Source organism: Salvelinus namaycush, chromosome 14, assembly GCF_016432855.1.
Source record: "Salvelinus namaycush isolate Seneca chromosome 14, SaNama_1.0, whole genome shotgun sequence".
NCBI lineage: Eukaryota > Metazoa > Chordata > Actinopteri > Salmoniformes > Salmonidae > Salvelinus > Salvelinus namaycush.
In genome coordinates this window covers 41,379,970-41,397,110 of record NC_052320.1, presented here as the reverse complement: position 1 = coordinate 41,397,110, position 17,141 = coordinate 41,379,970, and the positions used below count along the sequence as shown (strand labels likewise).

At 42.1% G+C, this 17,141-nt stretch overlaps 1 protein-coding gene across 1 annotated transcript in view; it reads right to left on the bottom strand.

Moving 5' to 3' along the window:
- The window catches only part of slc12a5b (solute carrier family 12 member 5b), a 44,865-nt gene extending 29,462 nt beyond the window's left edge, over nucleotides 1-15,403 (bottom strand). Inside the window, exons 1-4 of the mRNA XM_039007498.1 lie at nucleotides 15,397-15,403; nucleotides 13,562-13,665; nucleotides 13,173-13,316; nucleotides 9,102-9,248 (exon numbers count right to left, since the gene is read on the bottom strand). Of these exons, the coding sequence (XP_038863426.1) occupies nucleotides 9,102-9,248; nucleotides 13,173-13,316; nucleotides 13,562-13,665; nucleotides 15,397-15,403 (402 nt within the window). The remainder of the gene's footprint in view (nucleotides 1-9,101; nucleotides 9,249-13,172; nucleotides 13,317-13,561; nucleotides 13,666-15,396) is intronic.
- Between the last annotated feature and the right edge of the window lie 1,738 nt (nucleotides 15,404-17,141).

Here is a 17,141-nt window from a genome sequence, read left to right as displayed (position 1 = left end):
GGTGGAGATGTTGTTACCTACCCTCACCACCTGGTGGCGTCCCCTCAGGAAGTCCAGGACCCAGTTGCACAGGGCGGGGTCGAGACCCAGGGTCTTGAGCTTGATGACGAGTTTGGAGGGTACTATGGTGTTAAATGCTGAGCTGTAGTCGATGAACAGCATTCTCACATAGGTATTCCTCTTGTCCAGATGGGTTAGGGTAGTGTGCAGTGTGGTTGAGATTGCGTCGTCTGTGGACCTATTGCGGCGGTAAGTAAATTGGAGTGGGTCTAGGGTGTCAGGTAGGGTGGAGGTGATATGGTTCTTGACTAGTCTCTCAAAGCACTTCATGATGACGGAAGTGAGTGTTACGGGGCTGTAGTCGTTTAGCTCAGTTACCTTAGTTTTCTGGGGAACAGGAACAATGGTGGCCCTCTTGAAGCATGTGGGAACAGCAAACTGGGATAAGGGTTGATTGAATATGTCCGTAAACACACCAGCCAGCTGGTCTGCGCATGCTCTGCGGATGAGGTTGGGGATGCCGTCTGGTCCTGCAGCCTTGCGAGGGTTAACACGTTTAAATGTTTTACTCACGTCGGCTGCAGTGAAGGAGAGTCTGCAGGTTTTGGTAGCGGGCCATGTCAGTGGCACTGTATTGTCCTCAAAGCGAGCAAAGAAGTTGTTTAGTCTGTCTGGGAGCAAGACATCCTGGTCCACGACAGGGCTGGTTTTCTTTTTGTAATCCGTGATTGACTGTAGACCCTGCCACATACCTTTTGTATCTGAGCCGTTGAATTGCGACTCTGCTTTGTCTCTATACTGACGCTTAGCTTGTTTGATTGCCTTGCGGAGGGAATAGCTACACTGTTTGTATTCGGTCATGTTTCCGGTCACCTTGCCCTGGTTAAAAGCAGTGGTTCGCGCTTTCAGGTTCGCGCAAATGCTGCCATCTATCCACGGTTTCTGATTTGTGAATGTTTTAATAGTTGCTGTGGGTACGACATCGCCGATGCACTTGCTAATAAACTCGCTCACCGAATCAGCGTATTCGTCAATGTTGTTGTTTGACGCAGTGCGGAAACATATCCCAGTCCACGTGATCGGAGCATTCTTGAAGCGTGGAATCAGATTTGTCGGACCAGCGTTGAACAGACCTGAGCGCGGGAGCTTCCTGTTTTAGTCTCTGTCTATAGGCTGGGAGCAACAAAATGGAGTCGTGGTCAGCTTTTCCAAAAGGAGGGCAGGGGAGGGCCTTATATGCGTTGCGGAAGTTAGAATAACAATGATCTAGGGTTTTACCAGCCCTGGTAGTACAATTGATATGCTGATAGAATTTAGGGAGTCTTGTTTTCAGATTAGCCTTGTTAAAATTCCCAGCTACAATGAATGCAGCCTCAGGATACGTGGTTTCCAGTTTACATAGAGTCAAATAAAGTTTGTTCAGGGCCATCGATGTGTCTGCTTGGGGGGGAAAATATACGGCTGTGATTATAATCGAAGAGAATTCCCTTGGTAGATAATGCGGTCGACATTTGATTGCGAGGAATTCTAAGTCAGGTGAACAGAAGGACTTGAGTTCCTGTATGTTGTTATGATCACACCACGTCTCGTTAATCATAAGGCATACCCCCCCGCCCCTCTTCTTACCAGAAAGATGCTTGTTTCTGTCGGCGCGATGCATGAAGAAACCAGCTGGCTGTACCGACTCCGATAGCGTGTCTCGAGTGAGCCATGTTTCCGTGAAGCAAAGAACGTTACAGTCTCTTATGTCTCTCTGGAATGCTACCCTTGCTCGGATTTCATCAACCTTGTTGTCAAGAGACTGGACATTGGCGAGTAGTATGCTCGGGAGCGGTGTGCGATGTGCCCGTCTCCGGAGCCTGACCAGAAGACCGCTTCGTCTGCCCCTTTTACGGCGACGTTGTTTTGGTTCACCGGCTGGGATCCGATCCATTGTCCTGGGTGGTGGGCAAAACAGAGGATCCGCTTCGGGAAAGTCGTATTCCTGGTCATAATGATGGTGAGTTGACATTGCTCTTATATCCAGTAGTTCCTCCCGACTGTATGTAATAAAACCTAAGATTACCTGGGGTACCAATGTAAGAAATAACACGTAAAAAAACAAAATACTGCATAGTTTTCTAGGAACGCGAAGCGAGGCGGCCATCTCTGTCGGCGCCGGAACAATTCCCTAAGTGTAAGTCTGGAGAACATGTCTAATGAGAAATACACAACATTTGATGAATGCAGATGGTTCTGCGGCTTAGAAAAATTTGTTGGCATGTGGGAAGAGTCTGCCTTTTGGAAAATGGCAGTTAAAGATAAGTACACTGAATTTAGACTACCAAATGCCAAACACCTATTTAGACCCAATCACCATCTCTCCAAACTAAGTTACTACATAATGAGTTTGTAACATTCTCTATGAAATGATGTGTGATTCAATGTAGTGAGCTTTGAAATGATGCATGTATGTCCATTTACAGGTGGTGACACTTCAATACATTCAATACATAATAATTCAATTCAATACATTCAATACATAACAATACATATAATTAAGCAACAAAAGTATACACTTTCATCAACTTTTTGACATTTTTACTTCTACTTTTTGAAAATACTAATATTAATGGACCAAAATACCCCAAAATCTCAAAATTGTAATTTTAGCCTGTGGTGCCTGACCTTAATAATATATTGTTTGTGATGCTCCATCCTTATGCCAAACTTCCGTATGAGTATGAACTTTGGGAGGATGGTTCCAAACAGTTTCTTAGCTATTTGGCTGATGATCGATCATGACAACATACACAATGCAACCTTGAACTAAACTGACGCCTCATCAATCTAATCAACATCCTTGATGAAGATCACAGCAATCAATAGTTTCAATATTTATAACTAAGGTGTGAATAATCTGCAGGCTTGACATAGAAGTTTCCCTTAACCACAGATCTAAGATCAGATGACACTACCTCCAAATAACCATACCCGTTCGATGGGTGAAAAAATAGCTGACCCTGGATCAGTGGTTTATGTATACCCAATCTGTGTTGCTTATTTAATCTGCCCTTTCAGCTGGGTGCCAAAGCCCCAGAGGAGAAAAGGGCATCAGCTAAATAAAGGATTAATCATTTATATGTTTGGGCAGGCAGACCAACCATCTCTGCTAAAGCTCAGTGCAGGTAGGGCATTTCACAAAACTACAAGGCAGAATGACAATGAGGAGAGAGAGAGGGGGGAGAGGCAGGAAGACAGAGAGGGCAGGAAGGGGGGTGAGAATGGAGAGTGGAGAGAGAATGAAAGGGACAGATATGGAGAGAGGTGGGAAAAGAAGGAGGGGGAATTACGCTCATAAGAATGGAATCATGAGAGATAGAGAATGAGAGGAGTAGAAGGGTGCCTGTGAGAGGGGAAAGGTGACAGTAAATAAACAAGACAGAAGAGAGAGAAAGTTGTGGGGTGTCAGGAAGAAGGCGAGAAGGACAAAGTAAAAAAAAGGAGGTAGAGCATGAGGGATGGTATTAGAGAGAGGCAATCATTAAAAGAGAGAGGGGTAGTTAGCCAAAGAAAGATAGAGCTAGTCATGGGGAGAGAGAGAGATGGCTAGATAGAGACAAATACTGAACAGATCAGGGAAGAGTCGAACGGAGAGAGAACAAGATATCTGGAGAAAGGGAAAGCGATGGATACAAAGAGACACTGAAGAAAATAGATCTCAGGACAGAGGGAGAGAGAAGAAGTCAGGGAGAGACAAAAAAAAGTGTGACATAACAAACGTGACAGAGAGAGATGATTGAGCTCAAACAATAAATCAAATCAAATGTTATTTGTCACATGCGCCGAAAACTGTGAAATGCTTAGTTGAAGAAATAGAGTTAAGATAATATATACAAAATAAACTAAAGTATAAAATAAAAGTAACACAATAAAATAACAATAAAGAACTTTGGGAGGAGGCAACAGTGCATTTGGAAAGTATTCAGACCCCTGGAATTTTCCCACATTTTGTTAGGCTACAGCCTTATTATAAAATCGATTAAATAAAAATAAACATTTTAGAACATTTTAGAATAAGGCTGTAACGTAACAAAACGTTGAAAAAGTCAAGGGGTCTGAAAACTTTCCGAATACACTGTATATACAGGGCATACCAGTACTGAGTCAATGTGCAGGGGTACAGGTTAGTCGAGATAATTTGTACATGTAGGTAGGGGTAAAGTGACTCTTCCGTTTGTGTTTCCAGTGTATATGCCTGGAGCTGTGTGTGTGCCTGTGCGTGTGCGTGTGCGTGTGCGTGTGCGTGTGCGTAATCTGGTGAGTAGTAAGTGCAGAGGGGACCCTCTCAGGGCCCAACAGTAGTGAAGGGAAATTCGTCTCTCTGACAACTAATCGTCTCTCGTTCACATGTCGTTAACCATAGGGTGCTTACTGGATTTGTCATTTGTGTATGAGACTTGTAAAAGTGTGCTTTAAACAATGTACATTTGTTGATTGCTCGGCATACAAATAAGATTATATATTGATCTATTTGAAACAAGATCTAGTTGTGGCCGCAACCAGACTAGGTTGCGAATGACTTTTGGCGGAATGCATTTCTTGCCGTGAGGGTGATAGGCACAATATCATTTGTAGCCCCCCAAACTATTTGTTCTCAAGTTCAAGTTTGTTAAGCAGAGGCTATATATGTTTTTGTTCTACAAAGCTATGTCCATAACATTCAATAATCAATTAATTGCATACATTCTTGCACCACGGGATCAATTATTAGTTCTAAACACGCATTTTTGTTCTCTATGCTCAGTTGTTGGTCAGAGCACGTCTCTGGAGCCGCTAAGCCGGAGGAGCGTGTGCGGCCAGCAGGTCAAACGAACGACTAAAATGAACAAATCACTCAGAAAAACAAATCATGACTCTCGAGTCAGTGAAAAGAGTAGTTCAAAAAGAATGAATCGTTTGATAACTGCACATCACTATCCAAAAGGCGTGGTAGGAGTCACTGCTCAGTGACTCCTAATCAGTTGGTAATGCTACCCGAGGACCACAGATAAGGCCCTAATTAATGGGACTTGTGACAGCAAACGTCCCACTTTAAATCTACATCATACTTCTTCTTATTATTTGGAACGCTACTCCTCTTACACCGTTTAAGCTAGAAACTCTGTGCAGACTTTAGTACTTGTAGACCGGTCTTGATTAAGTTGCTTGTATACAACATTTTGACATATTTTCAACTTTTTAAACTATTAAGCTTTTTGTCAATCTTTCATGGGATTTCCTCAACATTGTACAGGGCTCAGTGTGACATTGTGACTCCCAGCATTCTATTCTATTCACTCTAAACAACGTAACTTTTGACACAAATCAGCTATTTTGACCACTTTCCCAACGACCTAGATAAAAGTTCGAGTATATTAAATATTCCTCTACTTCTCTGCTATTCATATCTGAAATGAGAACAAAAATATATTCTGCTAATCTGTTGATACAGCTGTTTTAGTAACCACATTAACTACCCCCCCTAACTTCTTACGACTTTCCCAGCACTTTAGACAACAATATTCATTTTTTTTGTTTTTTTTGGGGGGTTGCGGTGGATCAGCTTTAATATTGGAGATAGATTGTAGCTTCCATCAATGTAATTATCTCCATCATTTCCAATCCCCCATATATTTTTGGGGTAAATATATCTATCTATCTACATAGAGTTGAAGTCGGATGTTTACATACACTTAGGTTGGAGTAATTAAAACTCGTTTTACAACCACTCCACAAATTTCTTGTTAACGAACTATGGTTTTGGGAAGTCAGTTAGGACATCTACTTCGTGCATAACACAAGTAATTTTTCCAACAATTGTTTACAGACACTTATAACTCACTGTATCACAATTCCAGTGGGTCAGAAGTTTAAATTCCAGAAAACGATGTCATGGCTTTAGAAGCTTCTGATAGGCTAATTGACATCATTTGAGTAAATTGGAGGTGTACCTGTGGATGTATTTCAAGGCTTACCTTCAAACTCAGTGCCTCTTTGATTGACATCAAGGGAAAATCAAGAGAAATCAGCCAAGACCTCAGAAAAAAATGGTAGGCCTCCACAAGTCTGGTTCATCCTTGGGAGCAATTTCCAAATGCCTGAAGGTACTACGTTCATCTGTACAAAGAATAGTACGCAAGTATTAACACAATGGGACCACGCAGCCGTCATACCGCTCAGGAAGGAGACGCGTTCTGTCTCCTAGGGATGAATGTAATTTGGTGCGAAAAGTGCAAATCAATCCCAGAACAATAGCAAAGGACCTTGTGAAGATGCTGGAGGAAACAGGTACAAAAGTATCTATATCCACAGTAAAACGAGTCCTATATCGACATAACCTGAAAGGCCGCTCAGCAAGGAAGAAGCCACTGCTCCAAAACTGCCATAAAAAAAGCCAGACTACAGATTGCAACTGCACATGGGGACAAAGATCATACTTTTTGGAGAAATGTCCTCTGGTCTGATGAAACAAAGATAGAACTGTTTGGCCATAATGACCATCGTTATGTTTGGAGGAAAAAGGGTGAGGCTTGCAAGCCAAAGAACACCATCCCAACCGTGAAGCATGGGGGTGGTAGCATCATGTTGTGGGGGTACTTTGCTGCAGGAGGAACTGGTGCACTTCACAAAATAGATTGCATCATGAGGCAGGAAAATTATGTGGATATATTGAAGCAATATCTCAAGACATCAGTCAGGAAGTTAAAGCTTGGTCGCAAATGGGTCAACAATTTAAAGGCAATGCTGCCAAATACTAATTGAGTGTATGTAAACTTCTGACCCACTGGGAATGTGATTACAAAATAAAAGCTGATATAAATCATTCTCTCTACTATTATTCTGACATTTCACATTCTTAAAATAAAGTGGTGATCCTAACTGAACTAAAACAGGGAATATTTACTAGGATTAAATGTCAGGAATTGTGAAAAACTGAGTTGAAATGTATTTGGCTAAGGTGTATGTAAACTTCCGACTTTAACTGTATATACACACACATACATATATACACATACACACTGTTTTTAGAATATATCTTTATTATTCCCCACAAACCCTACCACCCCTCCCCCAATTGGAGTAAACTAAATAACAATAACACTTAGGCTTCTACCTTCAGTTTATACATACTATACACATTTTACAGAAACAATCTATTTAAAAAAAAATATATTGTTAGTCCTGTTCTTCCTCTATTTCTGATGTCCATCCAGTTGATTTATATTTGTAACTGTGCTATTTCAAAAAAGTTCTGAACCTATACACATTTTACAGACCCAGTGTGTTTTACATTTGTTTTCTTGTTGTTATTAGTCTCACCCTTCAGCTCCATTCAACCACTCCCATCTATTGCTTAACACCATCCATTTTGGATATTTTTCAACTGTGCTGTGATGCTTCACAAAAGTACTGAACCTTTCTCATCTCATAGTTTCTACAGATTGTAAATTAAAGAAAAAATATATATGTATTATACAAAATTCTTGTTTAAGTTTTGAATCCGGTGTCGTTTTGTGTGTCAATTCATAAACCATGTGCCATGGAATCGGTACATCTCTTCCCAAATATTTACAATTTAGATGGCACCTCTGTCAATTTTTTGGTCCTTAAATGAAACTGGTATATATTTTTATTTATCACAAATTTCTTTAACCATTTTTGGTCTTTAATGCAGGGACGACAGACAAGTTCCTTACTTTTTCCCCCTTCCACTTGCCTCTTCCATTTTTGTGGTAATGCTGCAATTAGTTGGTTGTAATTTTGGGTAACAACAATTTAGAGTGTATGACATTTTGGTCTATGCTGCTATTTAAGTCATGCTCTTTGGCACAGAACTGAGATCAGGTTACCTCTTATTAAGTGAGGATAAATGATATGTGTAAATTGATGGTGATGTGAACTGATCACCATGTACAAAGCATAACAAGACATTAAATACATGAAGTGGCAAATCAGTGTTGGGTTGGGAAGCACACACACATCTCTTATAATAAGATAGCTCAGGCACTTCTCCCATCCTGCTGTCTTTTCTATCCAACACATCTGATGGATCTCCACATGCATTTCCACAGACTGCTGAACAAAGAGCAGGTTTTGCTGCTCAGGGTCTTCTAGTCTGTTAGTAATGTGACACACAGCCCTCTACTATCCCTGGGGTGGGACTGGAACAGAGGTCCAACTGGTCACCACCTTTATGTATTGCCCCAAGGAACAGTTCTTTATAGTCCTGAGCTCACTGCTGAATCAGAATTGTTGGGGTTTGATGCTGTCTTTGATCAGTTCGGGACGGGTTATATCTGCCTTCAGGGTCAGTGCTGCTGCTGACATGCTAATCGGCAGTCATTGAGCTGATCGCAGCTCAGAGCGCTAGCCAGCCTTCATTTGTCACTGGATCAGTGACAGACGTGGGCAAGGGCAGTCATCCAGTGTTTGGGGATTGGCTCATGGGGGAGATAGTTCTCAAGGCTAGTACTAAGTACCAAGGCTTTCAGTCTCTTTGGGGCGCAAACCAAAAGGAACACTGTTTGGATAAACACATTCTAAATGCATTATGAAATTTAAGTTACCGTTCTTGTGGGTTCAATAATTATTTTCAGTAGAAAATGATGAAATTACTGTGAACCGGAATGTGATGGAATCTGAAAATATACAACACTTTAAAAAAAGAAGCTATTTATGTAAGTAAGTTAAGGGATGAATAGTACATGTATTCTGTAAAGCTTTCAGGGCTACCTCAGGTCAAAATAGGATTAAGCTAGGATTTACTCAACTGGGAGAGCTTTGGGACATCAAACATAATTCAAATTGAAGTGGCGTTGAGTATATCCCTATCAGTGCTGCAAACGTGCCTCTCTTTCTGCTCTGGCTGGCACAGTGCCCATACTAACAATGATGGAGAGAGGATAGAGGGGAGGGGAGAGACAAAGTGGAAGGAAGGGCCAAAGAGAAAAAGAGCTTTCACATGGAAAGGGAAACACGGAGGGTGATATAAAGAGAGAGAGAGTTTGAGGGGAAGAAAAAAAAGAAGGAGGAGAACAGGAGAGAGAGTGAAAATAATATGGTCCAGAGCTGTGACTCACCGTGGAGCAGCACATGAAGACGATGATGAAGGAGCCAAAGACCCCTCCGATGCCCACCATCCAGGTCATCCGCAGGAACAAGATCACACCAAAGATATTCTGGATGCAGGGCAGGTACACCCCCATCAGAGTGCCCAGCGATGGTGCCTGGAGAACAAACACAAATCAATACTGATTAAATATGAAAATGTTTAACTGTGGCATGGCAGTACAAGCTTTATACAAGTACAGTAATGTACCCCACACCATGAGTGGAACAAATCAAATTCCTCTAGTGACTTGCTCCGGCATCTGAGTTGAGTGGATACAGTACCGATTCATACTGCACTCATCATACTCATATACAGTACAGACTCATTAGAAACTCACAAGCCCTCCTCTATCCCATCACAAAAAGACAGTAATCATATGAGGAGAGAATGACAAGCTCTTTGTTCAGTCAAAATGGGGACATTTCCTCCCTCATTAACCTATTTCAATGGCAGCCGAAAGATAACACTTTCTCCTCCTTTTCCTCATTATTTTGGGCTGGCGATACGTTTGTGGCACTCCATGATTGAAGGCTTTTTTGCTTCTGAGGCATAAAGCTGAAATTCAGGCAACAGAGATTCCTCGGTGTCTAACTACATGGAGTTAAAATAATCCAGATGTGTGATATCATGTTAGTGGACACTTACTTTCACTCTTCTATTCACGCAGGTGGAGGTGGCTCTAGGATACTGGCTGAGGTTGCACAAATCCTCTATCTTTGTCAGCTCAATTAGCTAATGACCAGCAATTGTCCTGTTACCAGGGAGAAGGACCATCTAATTATTTTATTAATGTGGGCCTGTCTGTCTAGATACTGTATGTATAGAGGAGAAAATGTACTTCTCAAACTCTTCAATTGATTAGACATGGCTTTCAGCTATTGAGTTATATGGGATTGGATCTCCCATAGGACTTCACTTAGTCGACATTTTACAGACCTTGTAACATTCAAATGAAGTGTCCAGTCATCCAGTATAATACATGTATTAATAAAACATTATGGTAGTGCAGGATTCACAATTTCTTTGACTAAATTCATTACTTTTAAATGCAAATTATTCCAGGATAAGATGTCTGTTTTATTTCCAGTTGCCTAAAAAATACTTTTTTTGTCCATCTCCAACAGAAACATCAACGACAATGTCTAATAATACAGTACAGGTAGAGGTACAAGCAACCCTTTGTAGTCTTAGTCCTTGCTTGTCTCCCTGACTCTCCAATTAAGTGTCTAAAGGAGATGAGACATGGGAAAGAAAATTAAATCGGTATCTTACTCAAATACCTCGTACCCCTGCACATTGATATTACTTCCTGTGTATTTTATTCCTCTTTTGTTACAATTTTTGATATACACTGCATTTGGAAAGTATTCAGACTGCTTCAGTTTTTCCACATTTTGTTGCATTACAGCCTTATTCTAAAATTGATTGAAATGTTTTTTTCCCCCATCATCAATCTACACACATTACCCCATAATGACAAAGCAAAAACAGTTTGTTTTAATTGTAGCAATTTTATAAAAAAATATAAAACGGAAATATCACATTTACATAAGCATTCAGACCCTTTACTCAGTACTTTGTTGAAGCACCTTTGGCAGTGATTACAGTCTCAAGTGTTTTTGGGTAGGATGCTACACCTGTATTTGGGGAGTTTCTCTCAATCTTCTCTGCAGATCTATCCACATCGACGGGACAGTAGTGGAGAAGGTGGAAAGTTTTAAGTTCCTCGGTGTACACATCACGGACAAACTGAATTGGTCCACCCACCCATCCACCCACACAGACAGCGTTGTGAAGAAGGCGCAGCAGCGCCTCTTCAACCTCAGGAGGCTGAAGAAATTCGGCTTGTCACCAAAAGCACTCACAAACTTCTACAGATGCACAATCGAGAGCATCCTGTCGGGCTGTATCACCGCCTGGTACGGCAACTGCTCCGCCCACAACCGTAAGGCTCTCCAGAGGGTAGTGAGGTCTGCACAACGCATCACTGGGGGCAAACTACCTGCCCTCCAGGACACCTACACCACCCGATGTCACAGGAAGGCCATAAAGATCATCAAGGACAACAACCACCCGAGCCACTGCCTGTTCACCCCGCTATCATCCAGAAGGCGAGGTCAGTACAGGTCAGTACAGGTGCATCAAAGCAGGGACCGAGAGACTGAAAAACAGCTTCTATCTCAAGGCCATCAGACTGTTAAACAGCCACCACTAACATTTAGTGGCCGCTGCCAACATACTGACTCAACTCCAGCCACTTTAATAATGGGAATTGATGGAAATGATGTAAAAATGTATCACTAGCCACTTTAAACAATGCCACTTAATATAATGTTTACATACCCTACATTACTCATCTCATATGTATATGTAATACTGTACTCTATATCATCTACTGCATCTTGCCATCTTTATGTAATACATGTATCACTAGCCACTTTAAACTATGCCACTTTATGTTTATATACCCTACATTACTCATCTCATATGTATAGACTGTACTCTATACCATCTACTGCATCTTGCCTATGCCGTTCTGTACCGTTCTGTACCATCACTCATTCATATATCTTTATGTACATATTCTTTATCCCTTTACACTTGTGTGTATAAGGTAGTAGTTGTGGAATTGTTAGGTTAGATTACTTGTTGTTTATTACTGCATTGTCGGAACTAGAAGCACAAGCATTTCGCTACACTCGCATTAACATCTGCTAACCATGTGTATGTGACAAATAAAATTGATTTGATTTGATTTGAGATCCTCTCAAGCTCTGTCAGGTTGGATGGGGAGCAACGCTGCACAGCTATTTTCAGGTCTCTCCAGAGATGTTCGATTGGGTTCTAGTACGGGCTCTGGCTGGGCCACTCAAGGGCATTCAGAGACTTGTCCCGAAGCCACTCTTGCATTGTCTTGGCTGTGTGCTTAGGGTCGTTGTCCTGTTGGAAGGTGAACCTTCGCCTCAGTCTGAGGTCCTGAGCGCTCTGGAGCAGGTTTTCATCAAGGATCTCTCTGTACTTTGCTCCGTTCATCTTTGCCTCGATCCTGACTAGTCTCCCAGTCCATGCCGCTGAAAAACATCCCCACCATATGATACTGCCACCACAATGTTTCCCCGTAGGGATGGTGCCAGGTTTCCTCCAGACGTGACGCTTGGCATTCAGGCCAAAGAGTTCAATCTTGTTTTCATCAGACCAGAGAATCTTGTTTCTTATGGTCTGAGAGTCCTTTAGGTGCCATTTGGAAAACTCCAAGCGGGCTGTCATGTGCATTTTACTGAGGAGTGGCAGTCCTCATGAAAGCCAGTTTCATCATAGTGCTTGATGGTTTTAGCGACTGCAATTGAATAAACTTTCAAAGTTCTTGAAATGTTCCGTATTGACTTACCTTCCTGTCTTAAAGTAATGATGGACTGTTGTTTCTCTTTGCTTATTTGAGCTGTTCTTGCCATAATATGGACTTGGTCTTTTACCAAATATGGCTTTCTTCTGTATACCACCCCTACCAGGTCACAACACAACTGATTGGCTCATACACATTAAGAAGGAAATACATTCCCCAAATGAACTTTTAACAAGGCACACCTGTTAATTGAAATGCATTCCAGGAGACTACCTCATGAAGCTGGTTGAGAGAATGTCAAGAGTGTACAAAGCTGTCATCCGTGCCAGGGGTGTCTACTTTGAAGAATCTCAAATATAAAACAAAACATAACTTTTTTGGTTACTACATGATTCCATATGTGTTATTTCATAATACCACATCCTAATATTCTCTCATGATACCAGCCTCCTGTGGCCTCTTGGCTGGAAGGAGCTGTCAAATTAGGATGTGGATAACAAGAAAAGGAGTGGAAGTGAATGATACAGTAATCTGACTCAGACCAGTGTAACAAGACAGGCCTAGAGAGTAGCTTCTTGTATCCGGATTATGCTCCGCTGCACACCTTGTCAGGTGGACAACGGTGGCCTGGAAGGGACATACTCCAGCTAATGTTTATGTTTAGGACCAGACTTTAGTTGAGATTAGATGAGGTACCTTGACAGCAGGTTTTTTTTTGGATGGAGCCGCCCCCTCCTCGTTCTCGGCCTCCTCGTGCTCTTTGCTGCCCTGAGGCAGGTTGGAGTAGTTGGCCAGACTGCTGAGTATGGACGACACCATGGGACTGTTGTCCATCTCCTCCTACAGTACACAGGGACAGGTGGACAGACATCATATCAGCCCTCATTTTACAGCCCTCTAAGCTGTATTGACAACCGAGAAACCAGTACTTATTTCAAAGAATTCAAACCACCTGGTGCCTGAGCAAGCAAGGCGTCGTATATACGGCAGGTGGTTGTTTCAAACGAATGGAACAAAGTAATTACAGTATTTAATGATTGTGTAATTATAGGTAAGCAGTGTTAAGGGAGCCCTGTGTTACAGACCTCAAACAGGGCCATATTCTTGCCATTGTACTGCTGGCTCTTCTCCACGTCGCTGGCACTGCTGCTGTTGATGAAGGGACTGCTCTCCTTGGGGTTCCCATCACCTGCAACAAACAGACAAGCACAGCAACAGTTAACAGAGAAACACACATTACACTAAATATAATCATTAAAGGAGAGATGTTGATTAAAATGGGGGCGAGGGGTTTTACATTTTTTTCTTTCTATGAATATAAATGTTTGCAAAACACAGACATTAGCCACACTGAAAATGTACTTTCTCATTTACTTTTAAAATGAGAGACCCAGTTTGTTTTAACAGGAGGAGAGAAATGATTGGATTTCGATGAGTATGAATGTGTTGTTTGTAAAAAAAAAAATGATGTCAGCTTGGAGAAATGATTCATTGTTCAGGATTTGATTACGTTAGCACTCGTAGTTGCTAGAGCCAGGAAACGCTCTGTTTAGATGGACCTATACAGGCTTTGTGTGGGGAGGGTCTGTGCTGGCAATGACAAATGGAACCAGACATTCCAAATTGTGTGTATTCATTATCTTGGTAAACTAGTATCATATCACACAGAGTACCTCATAGAAATTAAAACAAATCAGTGTTTCTAACACACAGAGAGGCCCAGTCGTCCAATCAATACTTTTTGGATTGCCTGCCCTGTTCCCCCTCCAGCCTGGCCAGGCGCTCTGATTGTGTCCCCTGCATGGCCCTGTCTGCTGCCTGCCACAGACTCTGTGCGCAGGGCTATTAATAGTGTGTATGGAGGGCGGTAGGGAGCGGTGGCCGAGATGGGTACTGGCTGCATCTCTTCCCCGCCGCTCCACGCCAGTCCCAGAGGAGACCCTTCTCAGGCGGCAGGAGAGGAATACTAAAGAGCCACTGCAGTGCATTAGCGCCAGGCAGCCAGGTAGCACAGAACAACCAACCACACCAACCAAAACTAAAACATGCAGCACGTCACTGCACAGTCAAACCAGCACATCACTGCACAGCAAAAACTGAGAGTCTACACACTCTTAGAAAAAAGGGTTCGATAAGGATTCTTCGGCTGTCCCCTTTTTCATTCCAGGTAGAACTCTTTCGGGTTCTATGTAGAACCCTCTGTGGAAACGGTTTTACATGGATCCTAAAAAGGTTATACCTGGAACCAGATCAAACTCTTGGAAGGCAATCTCTAACAAAGCATTTGCAGCACACTATGATCTTGCATGGTAGAACCCCTATACCGTATGGGTCTGGATAGCACCATGCTACTGGAGGTATAACATGTCAGCTTAATATGCCCGTATACAAACCTGAACATCATCCTAATCTCATTCCTGAGAGATGCCCATTAGGGAGCAGATGGAGTGGCTCATGTCATTAACAATAGCCCGGCTCTTTTAATCAACAGGCATGGCCTCGCAATGTGCACAGCAGTTTATTCTGCTTTATACGTTTCTATGGCCCTATCCATGTGCATGTGCTTCAACATTGAATTAGTCCTTAACTGCATGCTTTATAGAAATGGGCCATAAAATGGGCTAACTTTTCTCACGAGGTCTCAAAGCGCTTTTAAGATGTGTTTCATCTATCTGCATGCTCTGTTTGCAATTCAAATTGCTCACTGAACATATTCTCACTGTAGTAATTGATTATTCATTCTAATTATTGTAAACTAAATAGATTGTTATTGAGTTGAGAAATCGAGAACAAGAGAGGATGTTGTAAGGGAGCGTCGGCATGCCTGTGCCATCTGTGAGTGTGTTTTGTGTGTGTGTGTGTGTGCGGTAGATCGATTTGACCTCCGTTAGATTTACATACAGCTCTCTTCGCCCTTTACCTGCCATATTGATCGTGACAGGCAAGGACGTCCACACACTTTAGTTGTGAACTGATTCTCCCGCCCAGCTATCCTGCACCATCTTAACTGCTTTGGTCCCGCATACCTCACTCTCTACCTCCACAGTGATACCAGTTGGAGGGAGATAGGGTAGAACATTGAGAGGGACAAAGTGAAAACACAGATCTAAGCCTAGATTCAATCATGTCACGCGTTAACCCGTGGTAGCTGGACCCGCACAGCTGGTGTTTTGCGTTAAGAGCTGTCAAATCAGAGTGGCTGCTCGTGTGGTCATTGTCACCAAGCCACACGCATCCCATTTGCATTAGAAGAAGTTCAGAACGAGAAAGCGTAGACTATAGAGAAGTAATGGCACTGACAAAATAATAGTGATTAATATCAGCCTAATCGAGGTGTAGATTCCAACACACATTCCAGTGTTCCAACTCGTCAGATCCAATGGCAATGTCCGCAATAGGTATAATGCCAGGAGCCGCTTGCTGATTTGACAGCTCCAACGCAGTTACACCTGCACACGACACGCCTAAATAAAAACAATGAAACCTCTAGGCAGTTGTCGGTTATTGCGGGTTAAGGCAGAACTGAATGAATTTCTGGACATGTGGAGAAGGGGGCCATTTAGTGAGGGTAGGTGGTGGTGTGTGTGTGTGTCAGCGTGTGTGTGTGTGTATGTGTGTGTCTGTGTGTGGGTGTTTGTGTGACTATGCTCTATATACATTCTCTTTAATTAAGACCACAGTGTGTGCGCTCATGATAAAGGTCGCCTCATACAGCGTGTCCACTGAGTCCTTGGTGCCACAGAAAATGTTGCTTGATGCCTCAGGATAAGGCTCTATTTAGACCACTCCCCTTTCCTCTGTCTCTACAGGTACCTGTACAGGTACACTGTAAAAATATAAAAAGTTGATTCAACGTACAATGTAACTCTTTATGACAATACTTTACATATATCCTAAGGCCTTTCTTTGAGGGCCTAGTTACACCCTAATGCAATGATCTGAAATTCCTGGTTTTCAGGCCACGGCAAGCCTGCAAATCACATTATGCTGGCTTGCAAAGGGCAGTGTAATTCCTATTGGAATCAAGCCAGAGTGAGGATATCCAACAACTGGGACTTTTAATCACCCGCAACCTAATCACCCGCAACCTATTGAGAATAACTGCCATAGTAATGAAGAATGATTATTGAGAGTACTTAAATCCTATAAACTTGAACAGCCATTTCAGTCATGGGTGCAAAAGTCCAACTACTAACAGATTGGATTAGTTCAGAAAGATTTATGTTAATTATGTTTGTGTAGCCTAAAATTAATCAACCAATCAATGTACTGTAATTGCAAAAACACAGTTATTGAAACAAACAATTCTGAAAATTCTGAAAAAAGAGCTAGCTGGAAAATATGATATTGATGGGTGTGGTTTTGAGTGGTTTTGAGCAAACATGTTTGTGTTTTTACTCAAGAAGCATGTTCAAATTCAGCTCATTCCGATCAGAGTTTGTTGATTCAACGTACAATCGTAAGGCAACAAGCTACAATAGGATTGTGAGTTAGCTCAACATTTGTGCAAATAGCTAAACCAGCATACAGTGTTGCCTTCCAAAGGCAAACATGCATTTGTAATTCGACACAACACATTTTTATACATTCAGCTCACTGTGTGCAAAGTTTGTTTAGCTCAATTTGTTGTCTTTCTGAAGTCCACCCAACTCACAGAATAACTAT